This window comes from Aulonocara sp. 'chitande type north' Nkhata Bay, linkage group LG20 (genome assembly GCF_057382095.1).
Source record: "Aulonocara sp. 'chitande type north' Nkhata Bay isolate Kocher_YH1m ecotype deep benthic linkage group LG20, A_spYH_male_GT1.1, whole genome shotgun sequence".
In the NCBI taxonomy this organism is placed as follows: Eukaryota; Metazoa; Chordata; class Actinopteri; order Cichliformes; family Cichlidae; genus Aulonocara; species Aulonocara sp. 'chitande type north' Nkhata Bay.
In genome coordinates, this window is record NC_141363.1 from 10,419,601 (window position 1) to 10,439,954 (window position 20,354).

The window sequence follows — 20,354 nt, forward strand, 5'->3', positions numbered from 1 at the left end:
GGGAAAAAATCACACCCCACAATAATTTCTGTTGTAATCTCCAGCATTTTCTTTGTGTACAGGCTGTGATCAGCTGAAGTGTGTTGCTGCTGAGGTTTACTGCTCTTTGTGGATTTACACAGCTGAATTAAAGCAAATGTTTCACAAGCTGTCTTGGCTGATTTCCATGGTATACTGTTTATACTGTCTTTTTACTACACAGCACACAGTTGGTATAAAGATTCAGTAAATGAATCGAAGCTTAATCGCTTACATCTAAATTCATCTCTGCTACACTTGATGTACCCTTGATGTAATCTCTGACCATGAACACTACAGTCACTGTGGTGTTAAGTCCAAAGCAGTGCTTTACTTTAAATTCACCACAGTACAGCGAGCCAACCTCTTTATATGCACTAAGCTGCTCAGTCTTCGAATAACACACAGTAGGCTATACACCATAACTTACCATCATATACGGACCCAATATGTGATTAAAATGATGATCTTTAAATCTGGTGTCACTGAGCAGTTCTTACCTTTAAATCTAACGTTTCTTCTGCCTCCCATCCTGTCTTTCTTATCTTTCTCCATCTCTGAGGTTTCTTTGCTTCTTTCTTTTCGCTCCCTGGGAAATGCAGCAGCTGAACCTTTAGCTGGCAACACACCGTGAGTCAAACTGCATACAAACGGCTTGTGTGTGTGCTGATATCTGTCCAGCTGTTAGAAATGTTGCATTTGAAATGACCTGCTGCAGCATGTGTCTCTGTAGTGCGAACTAGATCCTGAAGTACAACACAGGCTCCACTTTAGCCACTGGTAAGTATAGTGCTGTGAATGATGCATAAATAATATGTTGTTGTTTTTTGTATTTTATCTCTGCATATGTGATAAGCTCCGGTGATGGCTACACCAACAGCATTGTCTTTTCTGTGTTATTGTTCCCTCCATTTAGGCTCAATGATGTTTGATGGAAATAAAAACTTCCCTCAAACATGTTAAACCTAAGTAACATAAAGTTAGGTAAAGTAATGTGAATTCTAGTATTTGTACTCCGTTATTTCCCACCTCTGTAAAGTTGTACTGATTGACTGAAGCACACTGAAGTGTGTAACAATTGCCACAGTATTCTTTATTTTTTGTTTTTGTGCAAAAGTCTTGAGCCACACCTCATTTCTTCATATTTTTCTAAGAAAATGGGAAATGGGTGCAGCGATTTTTGAAACATGTTTCAAACATACACGGAAATAAGGCAAAACCGGAGTTTGTACAATTCTAATGAGCTTGAAAGTCAATATTATACGTTTTTGTAATTTCTTTAAGTAATCTTCAGGAATAGGCTGAATTCTATGGGATTCTTGACGCACATTCAAAGCTTTGGTTTGGATGTTGGCTGGCTTTTGTTCTGTTCTGTATCAAGTCTTTTCTCCCAGTTTCACTTCCTTAATAATGGATTCTTAACAGCCACCCTTCCACCGAGACCATTTCTCCTTTGCCAGATTGGATTTTTCTATTTGTTAAAGACACAACTTTTAGACACTGTTCATTTGCTGAAGGATTATCATTTCTCTCCCACTTGTCCACTTTCCTATGTTCTTTTAAAGACACCATGCACACCATGCTGCATGTTAACTTTTCATATAATAGCTAATTGAGAATCACCTGGTACATCCCTCAAGTAAGGTAGCTTTTTTTTTATTGCTGAATGACTATATGAATGTTAAATGGCTAAAAAACAAAACAAAAAATCAGCATCTGTCAAAATGGTGAGGTACTCGGACTGGAAAATGAGTAAAAAAGCAATGCCCAAAGAAAAACCATGAAAGACCAGAACCATTGCTAAAGACCATTTTCAAAAATGACAAGGAGAGTCTAGTCCCTTGTAAGGAAAATATAAAAGAAATGAGGGATGTTTTTTCCCGCACAGTACTGTTTAATGGAAAGAAACAGAATAAAGCGGAATAAAGGTTATTTTGCGGTTTAATCATTAAGAGGGGTGATAGAAATTTAAACCTGGAGGCTATAGTGGAATCATTAATCCAAAATAATCCCTTAATTCATGCAGCAGCTATAACTTTATGTCTTTGCCGTATAATTTTTTACCTACAATGTAGTTTGGTCCTGTGATATAATCTGAATGCTGTATATATAACCTGTGGTGCTGTAGCCTGGAGTGGTAGTCCAATATGACGTCGGCGCAGAGGGAGCCCGTGATTGGCTGGTCAGTATGAGGAAGTTGCGAGGCGATTGTTGATTCCTGAGTAGTGAGATGGTTTAACTATATTATTATCAAAGCGAATAATAATGGTGAAGTTCTGATCCTGCGGGATTTTGCCGCGCGCCAGATTTGCGTCGTCTCCCGTGACGTTGTGAGTAAATAGGTAGCCGTGCAGCTGGATGATGTGACGCTCTGTGATCAGGACGGCTAACTGCTAGCTTAGCTTGGGAACTAGCTCAGTTGCCTAACCGGTGATATATCTGTGGTCGCCACCATTCATCCGTTTATATAGTCAGGCAAGTCGGTGGAGGTCCTGTTGTAGACCACACGGGACAGTTCGACCATTAGAAAAGTGATAAATCACAAAGAGAGCGAAGACGAGGCTGTTAAGCGCAAAATAAACATTAACCTGTGTAAGCTAGGTTGCATCTTTTTCTCTAGCTGGCTGACGGTAAGGAAAAAACTTTAGCCAATATAATTTAGTTGAAGCTTAATTTTGGCTTAACTTGAAGTTTTTACTGTTTGGACAAAAACTTTTATTTCAATTTAATATCGACTTAGAAAAGAGTGCATATTAACCCTTATGTAATTTGGTGAACGCCGGTTACTGGGAGATGTAATCTGTAAGATCGATAGAAGTAAAATAAAATAAAATAAAATGAATAGAAATATTTGAGCGCGTCAGTAGATTTTATGTGACCAGAGCTGTAGACTCGCTCGTGTTTTCTTTATGTATATAATAGTTGGAATGATGTTCTGTAAGTTTTTGCCTCTTTTGGACCATCAGTACAAAAGCTGGTTTTATTACATGAAGTTTGGCGCATGCAGCCAATACACTGAGCCGGGGTTGTTTCTGCCAGCTGAGCTGATTAATGGTTGCTAGGGTGTTAATGAACAGAGTGAGCAGATCAGGACAAACTCATTGCTGTTGATGCACCTCATGGGAGGAGTGTGATTGAGGGGAGAGGGCGCAAATTAAAAAAATTGGCATTTAGCAATTGAAGAACAAATATATTTTATGTGTGCAACTTTGCCAGCTCTTTCACTAGGTAAATATTACTAGCTATAGTCTATTTTTAAGTTCTTATGCTATAGTCCCTGTATCTGTTAAGGCTGCGATTAAATGTTATTTCAGCAGCTCTTTTGTGTGATCATTTTCTTTGGGTGTCAGTGGGGATGAATACATAAATTGGCACATTTCTTTTGATTCTGAGCCGATTGTGAGAAACATACATACTGTTGTATTTTTCCCACATTCAAAATAACTTGAACAAAAGGCTTTGAAAATCATCTTCGACCAGCCTCACACAGTTGTGCGTCATCGCCCAGCATTTATTGTCACTTAGTTTTCATTCCTTTGTCGCAGTTTATATCCTGTATATTATACAGATACAGATCAGGTGTCACACTTTGCGTGACACCTGATCGCTCTACTCACGAAAGATTGCTGTGTCATGTCAGTTTACCTCCAGCCTGGCTGTGTGAGATGGAGGGCGGAAAGGACGTGCGAGTGGAATCTGCCCCATACTCCTGCTCCACCTGTGATGGAGGGGAGGTGCCTGCCCGCAACCTGACTCGAAGAAACAGAAAAGTCCGCAGCTTGAGCACTTCCTCAGCCAGCACCTCCTTTGAATACAGGTAAAGCAGTTGTCCACACATGAAACTTGATTTTATCTTTTTTTTTTTAAGGTGGTAATGAGCCATGTTTAAAGTGCAAAGTCAGAAGAACAGTATTACTTATAACTTCAACCCCTCGTTTTTATCTTTCCTTAGGGTTATGGTCGTGTGAGTGTGAGTGAAAAATTGCTGATTCACTGGTCAAAACCTCCTGCTTATCAGAGACGTGACCCTGGTGCAGACTAACCTTTAAGCAAACAAACCAGGGCTTGCTGGATTTACAATATGCTTTAAGTTGTTGTCCAGTTGGTCAGCTCACTTTCATACAGAGCGTTGCTATAAAGGTCAAGATATTAATTCATTACTTCTCACTAAATTTGCAGTAACTCTGTCACACACATACACAGATACAAACAGCCACGAAGAGGCCCGCTACATGTAACGATGCCAAGTGTTCAGCCTGAAACATCCAGATGTTTTTTTCTTTTTTTTAAAATGGTCCATGTTGCCATGACTATAGTCCAGTAATGCAATCGGTTAACCTGATTGCATTACTGCGCTACCACCTTGTAAGCAGATTGGAAAATGTTGAGACACAATCACAGTTGCAGCAGCTGAGACTTTTGTGAAATGGATTTGTGTGGGTATCTGACTTCACGAAAACAGGATGTTTAAAACCTCTTTGGTTTGCTAACTGTTCATGTTGCAAGGTTGTTGTTTTTTCAGAAGCATTAAGATTTAGGAGGAATTTATCCTAATTGGGAAAGGACCCTTTTCATTGTAGCAAAGCAAAAAGTGAAGTGGACCTCCTTGGCTGAAAAGTAACTAACGTGAGTTTAGTTAAAAGCTTACAATAAGACCAGAGCTTACGATAAGCGGATCACAGTTTGATATCTGTGTATTATTTTACTAATACAACGCAATACAATATCTTCTGTTGGAGTAGTTTTAAAAAAATGTTGTGACTCCACCTGCACTGTGATCCAGTGCTGGACTGAAATATTGATACATTCTCAGATTGCTCGAGAAGTTACGCGGAAGTAAAGCTTACGTACACAGCTGGTTGCTTGGGGACGTTGTAGGCTCTGGTAACCTAGGTGACCGTCTAATGCAAGGATGTCAAACTCATTTTACATCGTGGGTCAGATACAGCTCATTTAGATCTCAAGTGGGCCGGACCAGTGAAACTGCCCTTTAACTAAACATTTAGTCAGAGGTCAAGTACAGTTTTAGCAGCAAGTCTCGGGTTTGGTTAATTCACAGAATTTTTTTTGGACCCACTATAAAAAAAAATAGATTTCTATAATAGAGAACCTTTCTATTATTTAATTGTTTATCTAACACTTAACTAGTTTTGTGTGGTATGAGTGGTCATGTGGAGGTCTTTGTCAGTAGGAAAAGCTGTAAAGCATCTTCCAAAGCCTTCCAGGCCAATTCTGTCCCCCTGGCCTTATGTTTGGTCACATGTCAATCAACGATATACTTAAGTCTCATTGGTAGTCTCGTCAGTCTCTCACCTGAGACTGACCTGAGCAGTCTTTTTGCCCATAGTTGCTTGAAGTCACTAAATGCCATTTACTTTTATGCTCTCTGGTTACTACCACCACAAATCCAAAGTACACACAGCTTTACTCTGTTTTTGTACTTTAGTGTCAGAGCTTCATCTTTTTATTTCTCTTCTCTCTTTTCCTTTGCCCATTTGGTGAATGTAAAAGTCTTAAAGTTGCATTACTTTTTGTTTTTTCTCCACTGGAGGGGAAAAATGACCCTAAAACAAGCTCACGACTGCTTATCGTTGATCGAACTGCTGTCACTTTAAAACATTTGCCTTTTCTCCACATCATCCCATTGGACTCCAGTTTTTTGGCGTTCTGACAAATACCAAAGCAGTGAGCGAAACAAGAGCAGCAACAGACTCTGTAGAGTTGCAGACTTGGTGATAACTGTCAGTGCTTTTGTCAGTGTGAGCAGCGGCTCTGGCGTTGCGCGTTAGTTTCTTTACATGTTTGTATGAAAATATCGTTCAGTGCAGCTTTAAGAGCGCGTAAACGGCAGATGGTGCATTCGCAGAGTGAGACGGCTAAGAGGATTTGATTGAGTGATTCTTTTGACCCCACACTCCAGTCACAATGCGTTAACAAAGCCTAATACAGACAGGTGCTTAAGATTTTCATTTTTTCCACTGCGCAGAAAGCAGATTTCTGTGAGCTCCAGAGTAAGTAAGTGGATAAGTAAGGCTTATAAAACAGCTTGTCGGGCTTAATTTCACCGATGCACTGTTAACGCTGCACCTACGACAAACAGACGCCCCAAAAAAGTCTAAATCTGAACAAAGAACATTTCAAGCACTGGGCTGTAGCGCCACAGTTTACACTTTCACCTATCAAATGAAAGGTTTCCAGATCGACGCAGTGACACAAATAGAGACTCTAGTGGTGTGTCGAAGCTAAGTAGACACAAAATAAGCAAATATCGGCTGATTTGTGAATTCTGTAAATTCTGAACTTCCGCTTCTGTTTTGTAGACGTCTCCAACAGCCTTTGTTTCGCTTCCCTTTTTTTTTTTCTTCTTTTTTTGTCTTGAAAACTGAAATTAAAAGTGTAATTTGTTTGGTGAAAACTTTGACAAAAAGAGTTGGTAACTTGGGAATTTCTAGAGACTAGCATCGGCATCAAAGGGTGAGTGACATCGTCTGGTCTTGAGCTCAGCTTCCAGTTTCCTGTAAACGAACAGATGACAGTAGAAGAGGTTGTGGGGTCAACTTATGCGCAGTTCGAGTAAGATGAGATCATTTTAAAATGCCTTGGAGTCTTCATTTGCGTTCTTGCCCAACTACTTGCTGTGTTTACATGTGAATGTTTTTTTTTTTTTTTTTTTTTATCCTGTCTTTTAGGAGGACTCAATCACTTCATGGACCGAGCCCTGTGACGACATTCGGCCCCAAGGCATGCATGCTCCAGAACCCACATGCAGTAATGTAAGTCAAACAGGGAGAGTTTTTTTTATTTATTTTTTTTATTGTTGTCCACCTTTGGAAGTCATTCCTAAGCTTTAGTTTCAGTGTGAGTCATTGTACAGTGAACAGTAGTGAGTTTAGTGTGTCTTTGCATCACTAAAACCCACCTGTACAACAAAGCATCGTGTCATTGCTTTGAAATCCGGTTGGGCCTGTAAAGGGTTTTGGAGCAGAGAAAAGAGCAGTGTTGCTAATGTCCTTATTTGCAATAGCCAATAAGGACATGAGTGGTCAACTTTTGGACCAGTTCTTTTACCTTCAGTTATGCAATCCTGTAGTTAACTTTGACGCTAATCTAGCATGTCAGTCTTGTGTAGTTTTCGTAGCACAATGGGTCTAAATGCTGCAGTCAAATTAGCGTTAAAGGCTATAAAGGAGCTTTTTAGCATCACGGTGAGACTTGTGCCATCTGAACTTTTGCAAGTCCTTTCAGATCTGGATGATTTTAAGGCCTAGTTAAAGCTAGCAGCAGAGTCTGTTTTTCTGGCCTTTTTTGGAGAGGCACAAAGAAAAATAATCTGAAATAAGTGATTGTCACTAAGGAAGTGCTGTGGGCTCAGTATTGATAATAAAAGCAACACAATAGTGTCATAAAGTACACATTCATTTCAGTTATTGTTGGATCTCTTTTCTTTTTTTAAATGACCCATATAGATCTACTCTACACTTAAAAAAAGCATTTTTTTTTTCTGTTTTTGTTTTTTAAACAAAAAACAGAAATGCATTTCTGTTCAGTTAAAAAAAATAAATAAATGAAAGAGTAGAACTGTTTTTAATCCTTTAAGACAGATTTAACACAAGCAAAGCAGGGCTAATACAGCTGACTGCTAATACACAGTCACTTTAGGTTTCCATGTTTCGAGTCAGGTTTTACTTTAAATCTAGAATAAAGCCTGAGCTGAGTTTGATGCTCTGAGGCTGTTTTCATGCTGATCTTCAAAAGCAGGTAAATTCCTCAGAGCTCAGGTCGTTGAACGCGTGCACGTGCAGCACATACTCCAACGTGCCGAATATATATATATATTTTTTTAGCCAACGCCTTTAACAATGATTAGCTAAATGTTCTGCACAAGATTGAAGACCATGTGCATACTAACTAATCAGTAACTTGATCAGCCGTCCACATTGTGCAGGACACGCCAGTATGAGGAAACAAGTGTAGAAAAAATACTGTTAAGCATGTGTCGGCGTCATGACTGACATGCTCCATTGTTTCTGAACTCCAGTGCAATTTTGCTGTAAAACTAGTTAACACAGCTTAAAAATCATTATCATTCACTTCTTTAAAATAATCAGTTTATGAGAACAAGTCTTCCATGTAAATGTGCCAATTTCCTCTTTTGTAACTTCCAAGTGTAAACGCAGCATGTTGCACATCGTTTGGTACTTCACGTCTAGTCTTTATCAGCCGGTTTCAGTGCTTAAAGTGGAACCTTGAATCCAAAATGAGCTTTAGCATTACACTAACATCATTCTTCATTGTTGTGTTGGCATTTATTAATTTGTCATCAGTGATTTCATTCTAAACAGAGCTTGGTTATTAGTGTTTATGAGTCTGTTGGGTGCTTCGTGATAATCACACATTGGATCACATCAGCGCATCTGCTTTCCTTTTTTTGAATCTGTCTGACAAATCTGTCAGAGGCACGCTGGGTTTAGTGTGCTGTGAAATGCAAATTTAGAAAAGCAAAAAGTGCAGACTAGCTGCAGGTTTGAGAAATTCTTTTTTTTAAATTCTTTTATTTTATTTTAATTTTAACCTCAGATCACTCCATGCTTTATTTGAGGTTTAAGGTCATGTGCCTTGACTACTTAAGAGTGTTTGATTGTTTGGCCTCATAAATTTCTTGGTTGCCGTGTCTGGATGATAAGTGAGTGTCCTGCTGCGCATCTACCTTTAAACATAACGTGTAGCATCGAAGAACGCTGTGTTGCGTTGTCAAATAGAAAGAAGGGAACGTGAAGGTTCGAATAATGACTTTTACAACTGTTTAGATTGAGCATATCAACAACGATTTCTGTTCAGTTCTTCTCGTGTGGCTGAAAACAGCCTCACTGTTCTTTGTGTCCTGTGTGTTGAGCAAAATACCCAGAATAAGAGAAGCATTATGGGTCCCTTTCACATTGCTGAACTTTATAATTACTTGGCTATGTGACACTTTCACTATGTTTAAGCTGTTACCGTTTGACCGTTGTGTCTTTCTGAGCCTCCATAAACATTAAAAATTATTTTAATTGACTATTTAGTAACACAACTTGCAACAGCATGCTTTTCTTTTTTTTCTTCTTATGTTCCTGTGGTAATGGCTGGTTTCATGGACACAAGCATAAACCGTAATTAAAAAAAAAAAAAAAAAAGCAGCCAGAGTGTAAATGTCTTAAACCTGCATTCTACCTGAAGGTCAAAAAATGGTCATAGCTGTGGCTGCAAAAACCTTTGTGGTCCTATAGACGTCTGTGGGAAAACATAACGCTTTCCTAGCGAGTTTATGGGCTCGGTCACTTGTTTAACGTCCCACTCAATTTACAAAAAAAAAAGAAAAAAAAAGAAAGAAAGGAAGTCTGTTTGTTGTAAATCCTTGTCATTATGTTTCAAAATAGTGTTATCTACACACTCACTGGCCAAAAGGTGATCACTCACAAACCATTAGCGAATAAGCGTAGGAGCTTTGTGGTCATTCCTGCCCCTTTTTGTCACATCCTGTTGTTTGCAACCAAAGATGAAGGCGGCAGGACCGATCATGTCACGGCTTCAGATTGGGTGATGTCGCCGTGGTTACGTCCATCTTTTCTGCTGTCAGTCTCTTGGTCATTTTTTTTGTTGATACATTTTTTTTAAAAAGCCAAAGTTTCCTCAAATCTTGGATGCTCACCAATTTGCAAAGGAATCACCTTTTCAACTTTCATGTACAGGAATCCAGTAGTTTCTCTGCATAAAAGATTGCATGCAATCCAACATATTTTGATAATGTTGTTCAAGGCGTCAGCACTACTTGTTTCTTACAGTCACTGTGGCATCACTGTCATATACACGAGTCACCTTATTTGATTGTGCCCTAGATCACTCATCGTGCTGCAGTTAGGAAAGTCTTGACATTCAAACTGTTGATCTCTTGACTCGATCAATCACATAAGTGTCTGCGTTTGTTCAGGCAGATTAGCTCCCTTAAAGCTGCTCGACAGGTTAAAAGTAGCAAAACCAGACTATCTTTATTCCAAAGGCTGCACTGTAGTTCTTTTCAGGATAACCTGGTTTCACATATTCAGTGTTTACAAGTGTAATGTTTGCACCTACTGTGGACCCTCAGCTGCTGTGACCAGTAGGTGCTATGCTTTAGGGCAGTAGGAAGAAGGAAATGTGATTAAAGGTAAAGCAGCACCAGTTTAGACCTTCCTAACTGGAAACTCGCCTCTTACATCACACTCTGTGGAAGGGTGAGGCTGTGAGTGCTCAAAGCAGATGGATGCAGCCTTGTTTCACTCATTGTCGGCTTGTTTCAGGGAACTGCAGACACATGTGGCCACATTGATACCCGACACCCTAAATACACCCTGAAAACTTCACAGTGCATTGTTCTGAAGACCAGCCATGCTACTCCCTTTGTTCTGTGTTGTGCCTCATTGCTTTGTTGACTTCCACTTGAAAGACGAGAGCTGAGGCAACTGTAGTCAAATCCGAAGTACCGCTGAATGCACACAGAGTGCTTATGTCATGCCTACATGTGCTAAAACATAATCAGAACTTATGTTAATTTTTTCCCACTAAGTAGAGATTTAATTGAACCAAATTAAACCTGGCCTTTTATTAAATCTACAAGTACGTTTAATTCCTTGTGATCAAAACGACTTAATTATCCAGAGTGGCCCAATGGTAGTGACAATATGTTTAATATATTATTTTGAGGTAAAGCCCAATGAGATGCACCAAGCGTGAGCAGTTCACACAAGCAGAGATAAGAAACTGAGTGTGCATTACTAGCATACCAGTGAACAGGTGTAGTGATTTACACATTTGTGATTTTGGGAGGAGACACAAATCCATTTAGGGTTGTCAGGAAGGGCATCTGTTGCAAAAACAGGCTAAATTAAGCGTGCAGAGAATAAGAAGAGTTCAAATTAGTTGGGTTTTTTGTTTGTTTGCTTCATAGAAATTTACTGTAATGTTAGGTTTTAGTGGAAGATTGAGGATGATCACTTTCTAAAGGACTCCCAGAAATGCCCCAAAAATATTTTACAGCAGGTACTATTCATAAACTTTGACTCAGCTCAGTTTTTTCTAATTATATAAATGTACACTGATGTGAAAATGTCAGCGGGGAGACTAAGGACAGCTAATGTCTGAAGGCAACTTCTTATTTGGTTTGTGACTTATTTGTGTTTCCTGTTACAGTCACACTGTAGGTTCCCATTATATCATGTGTGAAATGTGATTTTTATGCTATAATGTTTATCCTCTCAATAAAGTCCATATTGTTTAAGTCTCTCTCTGCTTACCGTAGAGCATGAGGAAGTTCAAATAGATCCTGGTGTAATACCATAACCCAGAATTGCATAATTTCCTAACAAAAGCTCTGTTGATGTGTTTGATTGTTTCCTTTCTTAAGCTGACAGATCACATTAGTCATCTGTCATGCCCATTGGTCTAAGAGGCCTTTCATTGCATTGTACCAGGTCCGAGTTGTACCGGCGTGGTTTCAGTGTTTGAGATAATCACACCTGTCTGACAAGGAAGGTCCTTCCCAGAAATGGGCGGGTTCAGTACAGCAGAGTGGGCGGAGTCTGCGATGAAGTCAACTTTAAGATTGAGTGAGAGGTCTGATTCAGCAGCAGAATGCAACAGGAAGGTTTAGTGTTAAGTCCTCGCTGGGCCAAATATAGCCACAGAGGATCCATCAGCAGGGGTGGTGTTGCTGCTTGTTGTTGTTAGTTGTTTTCAGCGCATGGAGACACTTCCAGCCTCTCAGACTGCCGGTGGCTGACTCGCGACTGGACTTCAGGAAGCAAACTGATTCAGCTGCTATAATGTGCAGCTTTCAAGGAAGTAGTTAGAAGCGGAATGAACTGTTTTGTCAGAAAGGGCCACGACGACAGAGCCCCGTTCTCCAGCTGAGTCATCCTGAAGCAGCATCTCCGTTACATGTGTACAGTTATGAAGTTCAACCAGTGTGTACTGCAGGACGCTCCTGCGAGCCACAGCGAGAACAGGGTCTGGAAATGGTGAGAAGGCTTTCTAGCATCTTCTGTCTTTCTCAACAGAGAGAACATGTTCAATAGGTGAAATATTAACTGGCATGCCACCGCTGCCAGACAGATGTTCAGAGAGTTGCACTCCAGTGACCTGCAGTGTAGGTAATATTAAACTGCTTCTTAAGTTTAGACAGAGAATTCCACTTTATTTTTGCGGCTCGGTAACAAAAATAAACATTTAAAAGTTGTTGTTTATGTGTGCCGGGCTTACTGATTGAAAGGGGAAGGTCAGGCTGAGCATGCTTTGAGGTGGTCAGAGGAGAAACTGTCCATGAATGGATCACAGCTTGTCGCTGCTTCAAATGCTAATGAAGTTTTGCTTTTGTCTCATGTGATTGTGTTTGAAAGCAGGCCTGCACTGCTCAGTTTTAGATGTTTGGACACGTGTGTGTGTGTGTGTGTGTGTGTGTGTGTGTGTGTGTGTGTGTGTGTGTGTTCAGGTCAGTCAGAGCCAAATCATTCGAAATGTTTTACTACATGTAACTAGTCCTCTTGTTTTAAAGAATGTACCAGCCCTCACAGCCTTTGTAAGTAATCTGTGATTGTTCTAATTTTGAGTTTGGGGGTATTTTGTCTTTACGTCATTTTAGGGTTTTTTTGTTTTTTAAAGAAAGGGGAACTGAATGTGTCATTGCTTTTTCATCTGTTATGGTGGGAGTTTCGTAGGTGTGTTTGCTGTGGGGGGTTTTTTGGGGGGGGGTTTTAAACACTGGTCACTGTTTTATCATATGGGGTTAGTCGGAGTGTGTTGCTTTAACAGTGTGGCAGCTGTTTTAGAAGCATGTAATATGTCCTCGGGTGAGGATTAAAGCTTTAAGGATGTTGAGTCAATCTATTGCGTTGATTCCTGTGACATTGATTCAGAAGAAGTGAAAAAGCGGGTCAGTGTGGTTGTTGCTGCAACTTCCAAATTTTTAGCATTAAAAAAAAATAGCAGGTCATGTGCATTTGCTGTTGACAGAAAGCTGTAAACTATATGTAGAGATGTAAGGTCTCAACACACTCACGGAGGGAAGAACCGTTACAGGCTGATGGAACAACTTCAGCACCACAGATATGATTTGGTACTTTGTCTGATTCCTGTGGTCACCCACACATTCAGTGCTGATTTCACAGAAATACTCATGTAGGTTAATGCATTACTTAATAATTATTCATTTTTGTATGTGTTTGCATGTCCAACTGTATCCATGAATGCTCTGAAGTCTTGTCATGAGTAGTTTTGGAAGTTTTTGCACCAGGATAGCCACATGATTTTATTTCATTCCTGAGGTCTATGCTCGTTCTACAGCTGAAATTGAAATGTTGAAGTTTTATTGATAACAGATAAGGGAGAAGTTGTTCTGTGAAAATCTATTCCTCTCGGTAATTTAGCCACCTGACTGTAACGAGGCTCAACACCCCACAAAAAGTCATGCTGATGCTAAGCTAATTAATGTTCATTTTGTTTCAAAGCTAATGCTGGGTCGGTGCATAATACTCCTATTGTATCATGCATTTTAAGTGGCTTTAGTGGTTTGATCCAAACGTTTATTAAAGGATTTACTGAAATGTGTAGATGCGGTTTGATTAAAATCAATAAGGAAGGATTTTAAAAAGCTCTTATATGAAAGTGTGTTTTTAAAATAAATAAATAAATAAAAAATAATGAGTATGTTTGACTGTGCAGTTATGCTACTGGTGACGGAGCCTGAATAATTTCTGACTTTTCACTCCTGTAACTTTAATTGCATATATTTCCAGGGCTGTAAAACCAGCTTCTTGCATAGGAACTGCTTGTACAGAAACTAGAATCAGCTGATTCTAGAGTCATTAAGTTCCTAATATGTATGGCAGAGCTGTAACTAACTCAGGTCAGCAGACTTATCTCTTTTTAACCTGTGAGAGTTTCATCCGTCCTGTTAGTTTCTACTTCAACGTTTTAATCAGATGTTTGTTTTTTCTTGCATATTTTGCAGTTTTGTAAGGATTTTAATAACCGAGATGATCATGGGGTTGAGTCGGAACCCTGCAGACAGATTCACAAGTGTGTGGCAGCAGAGCTAGACAGTAAGCCGACATGTCTAATTGGATAGGTTCTGAGCAGCCTTGGTGGCGATGAACAAGAGGAATTTTCAGTTAGCTGATACAAGATGTGTTGACTAAGATCTCGGTGCTCACGTCCCAGGCCCTTTACGTAAGCCGGTGATGCAGCTCGGTGCCGTTTTGCACCAAGTGACGATGTCTTTGTTCGGACCTGTTTCTTTGTTCAGGCACATTCAGGATCCCGCCAGCCAGAGGCTGACGTGGAACAAACCACCAAAAAGTGTCCTTGTCATCAAGAAGATCCGAGATGCCAGTCTGCTACAGCCTTTCAAAGAGCTCTGCAGGTTCCTCACCGAGGTAACCACAAACCGAAGGGCGGGGGGCAGCGTTTGTTGGTGGGAAGCTGCTGAGTGTTAATGTTATACCGCATGTCCAGTAAAAATAACAGGCTCTCGATTGTCGTGTGTCATTTAGGTGAAAAGCATGATTGTTTACGTGGAAAAGAAAGTCCTGGAGGACCCAGCCATTTCAGGCGATGAAAACTTTGCGGCCGTTACAAAGAAATTCTGCACTTTCAGAGAAGGTAGGGACACCAGTCATCTCTGATCCAGTTACATGAAGTGTTTATAACTTTTCTTTTTTTAAAATAAGAGATTTAAATGAGCTGTTGTCTACATATCTCTTAGATCTCGACGACATCTCCAACCGTGTAGACTTTATAATCTGTCTCGGTGGAGATGGAACTTTGCTGTACGCATCTTCGCTCTTCCAGGTATTCAGCCGGTCGCCCACGCCGCACTCTGTGCGTTTTTGCTTTTGCTGCTGTAAACATAACCGTCTCCTCCCATCGTAGGAGAGCGTTCCACCAGTCATGTCCTTCCACCTGGGTTCCCTGGGCTTTCTGACCCCATTCAAATTTGAAAACTACCAGTCTCAGGTCAACCAAATTATTGAAGGTAATGAATGTTTTCTAACTGGTCTTTCAGCCTCCATGTTTGTATGACCTACTTGTACAAATCTTTCCATTCTTTTTGCGTAGCTGAAAGTTTTTGTGTGTTATTTTCCGTAAAGGAAGCTTAAAGCATTTGTACTGATTGCAGGTAACGCTGCCATTGTCTTAAGAAGTCGCTTGAAAGTGCGGGTGCTCAAAGAGAACTGGGAAAAGAAGTCCAGGGTGGACGAAAAGGGGATCATTTTGACCAACGGGGACATTGAAAGTAGCCGCAAAGCCATGCAGTATCAGGTAATGTGTCCACCTCGCATTGGGACATAGACATTCAAACTGTTCCTGCTGCAGAATGCAGATTCACAGACGATTGTCCCCTGTAGGTTAGAGCTTCTGGTTCTCCGATAAAAGTTTTTGTCACATAACTGCAGGGTCCAGCTCCCCTCGCAGCCTCAGCCCGCGCTAAAAATAGGTCAAAACGGCTCGCTAATGCAGTTTGCTCGTCCTGACTCGGCCGTCTTCAAAGAAGGCGCCTGCAGGCTGTTAACCTGCTGTTTAAAGAGCGGCAGGAGCAAACTGAGTCATTAGCGAAATGTAGCTCTGACCGCACGTATGAGGTTAATGGCTTCTGACAAATATTTGTACTGGCACAAATCCAACAATGTGGTGCGAGTGGGTGACATCATATCAGCAGACATGGGGGTTGTGGCAAATTGAAAATCGTTTGATGTGTGAATTGTGCTTTTTTTTTTTTCTTCTCCTCCCTCCCACAAATCTGCAGGTACTGAATGAGGTGGTGGTGGACCGAGGACCCTCCTCCTATCTCTCTAACGTAGACCTGTTCTTGGATGGACACCTCATTACTACGGTGCAGGGAGATGGTGAGTGGCATGAGAGCGCGGAGACTTCGAGGCCGTCCAGAATCAGGGCGTGCTGACAGTGAAATCAGATCAGTGCTGCGTGCTGATAAGGCTAACAACAGTTTTGCTTCACTATGTGCTTATTAGAATGAAAACAACGGAATTTGAATGAAAACAACGGAATTTGAATCAAAACAACAGAATTTGAATGAAAACAACAGAATTTGAATCAAAACAACGGAATTTGAATGAAAACAACAGAATTTGAATGAAAACAACAGAATTTGAATGAAAACAATGGAATTTGAATGAAAACAATGGAATTTGAATGAAAACAATGGAATTTGAATGAAAACAATGGAATTTGAATGAAAACAATGGAATTTGAATGAAAACAACGGAATTTGAATCAAAACAACGGAATTTGAATCAAAACAACGGAATTTGAATGAAAACAATGGAATTTGAATGAAAACAATGGAATTTGAATGAAAACAACAGAATTTGAATCAAAACAACAGAATTTGAATCAAAACAACAGAATTTGAATCAAAACAACAGAATTTGAATGAAAACAACGGAATTTGAATGAAAACAACGGAATTTGAATGAAAACAATGGAATTTGAATGAAAACAATGGAATTTGAATGAAAACAATGGAATTTGAATGAAAACAATGGAATTTGAATCAAAACAACAGAATTTGAATCAAAACAACAGAATTTGAATGAAAACAACAGAATTTGAATGAAAACAACAGAATTTGAATGAAAACAACGGAATTTGAATGAAAACAATGGAATTTGAATCAAAACAATGGAATTAGAAATGGTGGGTTTTAAAGGTAGAAAAGCCAAATGGCTGCTCTCTGGGACTCTTAAGTGTTCAGGATATCCATGAGTCACTGCAAAGGTTTGGCTTTTTTATTTTAGGAAGAAAAATGTCTAGAAGCTTCTGCACAAAGTTCTTCTTCTGCACAAGAATTATTAAGGGGTGACGGTCAGTCAGAGATGCAGGCTGAACTTTGCCCTTCGTTACACTCTTTTGATGGCTCAGTGCATTAAGTACCTGGGCTTCAGTGAAAATGTGCTTTTGCATCTCTGTCCACTCAGGTGTGATAGTCTCCACACCCACAGGCAGCACAGCGTACGCAGTGGCAGCAGGAGCTTCCATGATCCATCCCAACGTCCCAGCCATCATGATCACCCCCATCTGCCCGCACTCTCTCTCCTTCAGACCAATCGTGGTGCCGGCCGGGGTGGAGCTCAAGGTACTGGCGAACTTGCCAAAAAAGCTCATTCATCACGTGCATTTGCTATTATTTATTTGTTTTAACAAGAAACAGGCAAGTCTTACAAGTAGATCTCGTTTGAATCTGAGCGGTAACGCCACACACACAAAAGATGAAGCATGTTCTTTCTGTGACTTCTGCATTTTTTTTCTGCGTTGCCTCTCAGATAATGCTCTCATGTGACGCCAGAAACACAGCATGGGTGTCGTTTGATGGACGAAAGAGACAAGAGATCTGCCACGGGGACAGGTTAGTCTGGATGCCGAGGCCATGATATAGACATAGACACACACTTGATAAGTTTAACGCCCCTGCAGCTGCCTCAACACTTAAAGGCTTTGTTATGTAACCTTATCAACCTGCCTTAATGGGCTTGAGTCCATGAGTGTCTCCTGAGTCCGATCCAGCTTCTTCCTTTATGTAACTCAGCAAAAACATAATCAGCTTTCTGGTTATTGGAAGAGAGCTGCCAGGATTCCTCAGTAAATGCCTGCTGTTTTCTTCTTCTTTTTTTTTTTTTTTATAAGGAAGTTTGAAGACAACACCTCTTTTGTTGAGACTGCAAACAATGAACATTTTCTTTCCTTGTTCAGTCCTTAAAAAGTACAACTCCTTTCATTTATTTATTTATTTTTTCCCCATTTCAATTCTTGCTCCAGTATTACCATCACCACTTCCTGCTTCCCCGTTCCATCGATCTGCTTCCGGGACCCGGTTAATGACTGGTTCGAGAGCCTGGCCCAGTGCTTACACTGGAACGTGAGGAAGAAGCAGAACTACCTCAGCTCAGAGGATGAGGAATTCTGAGGCCTTCTTCGGGGTCTCCTTAAAGTCTTGGTTTTAGCTTGACCGTTCTCTGTGCCATTTTTTTTTCTTTTTTTTCCATCTTTTACGGATAGAAGGTCTCACCAAACTCTCTTCAAAAAAATAAAAAAATCTGTTATAATAGTTTTCAGTAAAACGAGGTTGCTACAGCCCCTCATTTCATCCACCTTCATGGCAACAGTTTTAGTTCCCCCACCCCCTCATGAAGACAGCTTCCTTTTGATTGGCTGCGCTTTGTAAACAGAAGGTTAGGGATTGTCTGTTCTCACTGACATCATAAATACCCAAAACTAGAAGGAAAAAAATGACTGAGCAGTTTGAAGCTCTACCAGTGTACCACTGTGCATATATGATAGAAAATAAGGACAAGCATTCAAGGTCCTTTTAATTAAAAAAACAAACAAACAACTAATACTAAGTCCTACTTTCTAAAATACTGTTTCATCATTCTTGTTTTTTGGTAAACATTTCGTTCACGACAGTAAAAAGCTAAGCTCCTGTAACGACTGCAATTGGCTGAAATGTGGACGCTGCGACATGCCCTTAAAATTCAAAATATGACTTTAATAAATAAAAACAAATGAGCATTTTTAAAAGCATTAGTTAAAGAAAATTAAACCAAATAAATTTTTTTTTTCTTTGTGAACTTTGAAGCATTAATACAATTTCCCAAATGTTCCCACTGGACGTTCGGTGTGTAAGACTTTTAAAACGATGGATTTTTGAATGGAGTTTGGTTCCACTATTACTCCAGGATCTGAATGCTGTGAAAACCTCTCCTTTCTTGAAGTTGAAACTTCAGCTTGTTAACAAAGTGTTTTGACTAAAATTGAAAAGGAAATGCAACACTTGAAGTGATCTTGTACTGAAACTTAAAGGTCAGTTGTGGTTATCAGATGGTGGTTATCAGATGTGTCGTAGCACTTTTTAATCAGATGGCAGGGTAAAAACTAGCTCTCTGTGGGGGTGACGGCAGAGTTGCACCTTCCAGGAAAGATCCAACTCTGGTAAAAAAAAAAATATGGATGTAATGCTATCAATGAAAGGCAAATGTTGTTTTTAGAGTTTTTTTTTTAGTTGCGTCTCATGGAGGAGCAGATTTAAAGTACATCTACCTAGCAACACAACATTACAGACTGTGCCTTAAACACTGGTATCATTCATGTAAAGAAGTAATATTTTTCAAGGTTTACACCACACTTTAAAAACAAAAACAAAAATCACAGATTTGTGTTTTTGTGCATTCTCATTGTTACCACATTGTGACTGTTTGTCTGCGCTGTTCACAGCACTTGATTGTCACTCGTTTGTGTCATTTATTACATTGTGTAATATCTCTACTATCAACCACGGGGTGAACACTAGGAGGCGGTATCCATTCCAGGCTAAGAGAACACAGATTGGAAGTCTTCGTATTTCATACTTTGTATTTTTAAAGTCTGCTTTTTAAAATGTGCTTTAAGCCATAGTATATTTTATAGACCAATGTCTGTGGGCTGTGGGTGGTTTAATGGTCTGTGTGTGAGACTTTGGATCTGTTCTTATCAGTTTACCCCTGTGCTGCCTTTCGTGATTACTTTGAGGTGGCCTGCCTTACATGTCTGTTCGGGCTTAGTGCCCGGAAGTTAATATATATGTGTTGTGAATTGGCTCAATAAACTGTGTCAGGGTGAAAAGATGAATAGCTTTCATCTGTAACGCTAAACAAAAACCACCCGAGCACTAACAGCTAATTATTCCTTAAACCTTTGAGTATGTATATAAATGTAATGTTTGAATAAGATGTATTTTGTAAAGTTCATGTGTTTATTAACAGTTTCTAATGTATTACTAATGGATAATAAATCTATTTAGTACTTTTTCTTTTACATTCTTTGGTTGTAAATTCTGTTTCACTGATGAAGACCAATCTGCTTTTAGTAGTTCTGCTCATCCAACTGAATTTCTAGCACGGTGTCATTGGACAGAAGTACAAACTGAGTTAAATATCTCTTGAAATGCATTCCAGGACAAAGTGAAAAATGTCATTTCTGACGTGGACGGTGGCAGAATTATTTCAAATGTTGGTCTGAACTGTTTAATCTCAGTTTAAAAACACACACGCGAAGTTCAGTAAGATAACCAGGCTTTGACGACCCTTCTGTGAAGCATTGTCAACTCTCAAAGTGCTTTTCACTTTTGTAAATGGGAATTTTGTATGAGTACACTTGTTAATGTTTCTAATATGGAGTCTGATATTTTTCCCAAAACATTTAATAAACAGGGTTAACCAACAACCGTCTGATCATGTGCTTCGACAAATGAAACCAGTTATATGATAAAATCACGG

The 20,354-nt window shown here is 39.7% G+C and overlaps 1 protein-coding gene across 5 annotated transcripts; it reads left to right on the forward strand.

Annotated features, from left to right (window-relative positions):
* The first annotated feature begins 1,927 nt into the window (after positions 1 to 1,927).
* nadka (NAD kinase a) lies at positions 1,928 to 18,652 on the forward strand. 5 transcript variants are annotated; one of them, XM_086276220.1, is made up of 12 exons: positions 1,928 to 2,200; positions 3,659 to 3,835; positions 6,708 to 6,791; positions 14,330 to 14,459; positions 14,577 to 14,685; positions 14,789 to 14,874; positions 14,956 to 15,058; positions 15,203 to 15,345; positions 15,830 to 15,929; positions 17,022 to 17,179; positions 17,367 to 17,449; positions 17,860 to 18,652. In XM_086276220.1, exons 1-12 carry the CDS (start codon positions 2,166 to 2,168, stop codon positions 18,005 to 18,007), a joined length of 1,356 nt encoding a protein of 451 aa, XP_086132346.1. In that variant the 5' UTR covers positions 1,928 to 2,165; the 3' UTR covers positions 18,008 to 18,652. The 5 variants fall into 5 exon arrangements, with proteins under 5 accessions (XP_086132346.1, XP_086132347.1, XP_086132348.1 ...); XM_086276221.1 differs by lacking the exon at positions 1,928 to 2,200 and adding an exon at positions 2,209 to 2,348; XM_086276222.1 differs by lacking the exon at positions 1,928 to 2,200 and adding an exon at positions 2,361 to 2,648.
* The last annotated feature ends 1,702 nt before the right edge of the window (positions 18,653 to 20,354 follow it).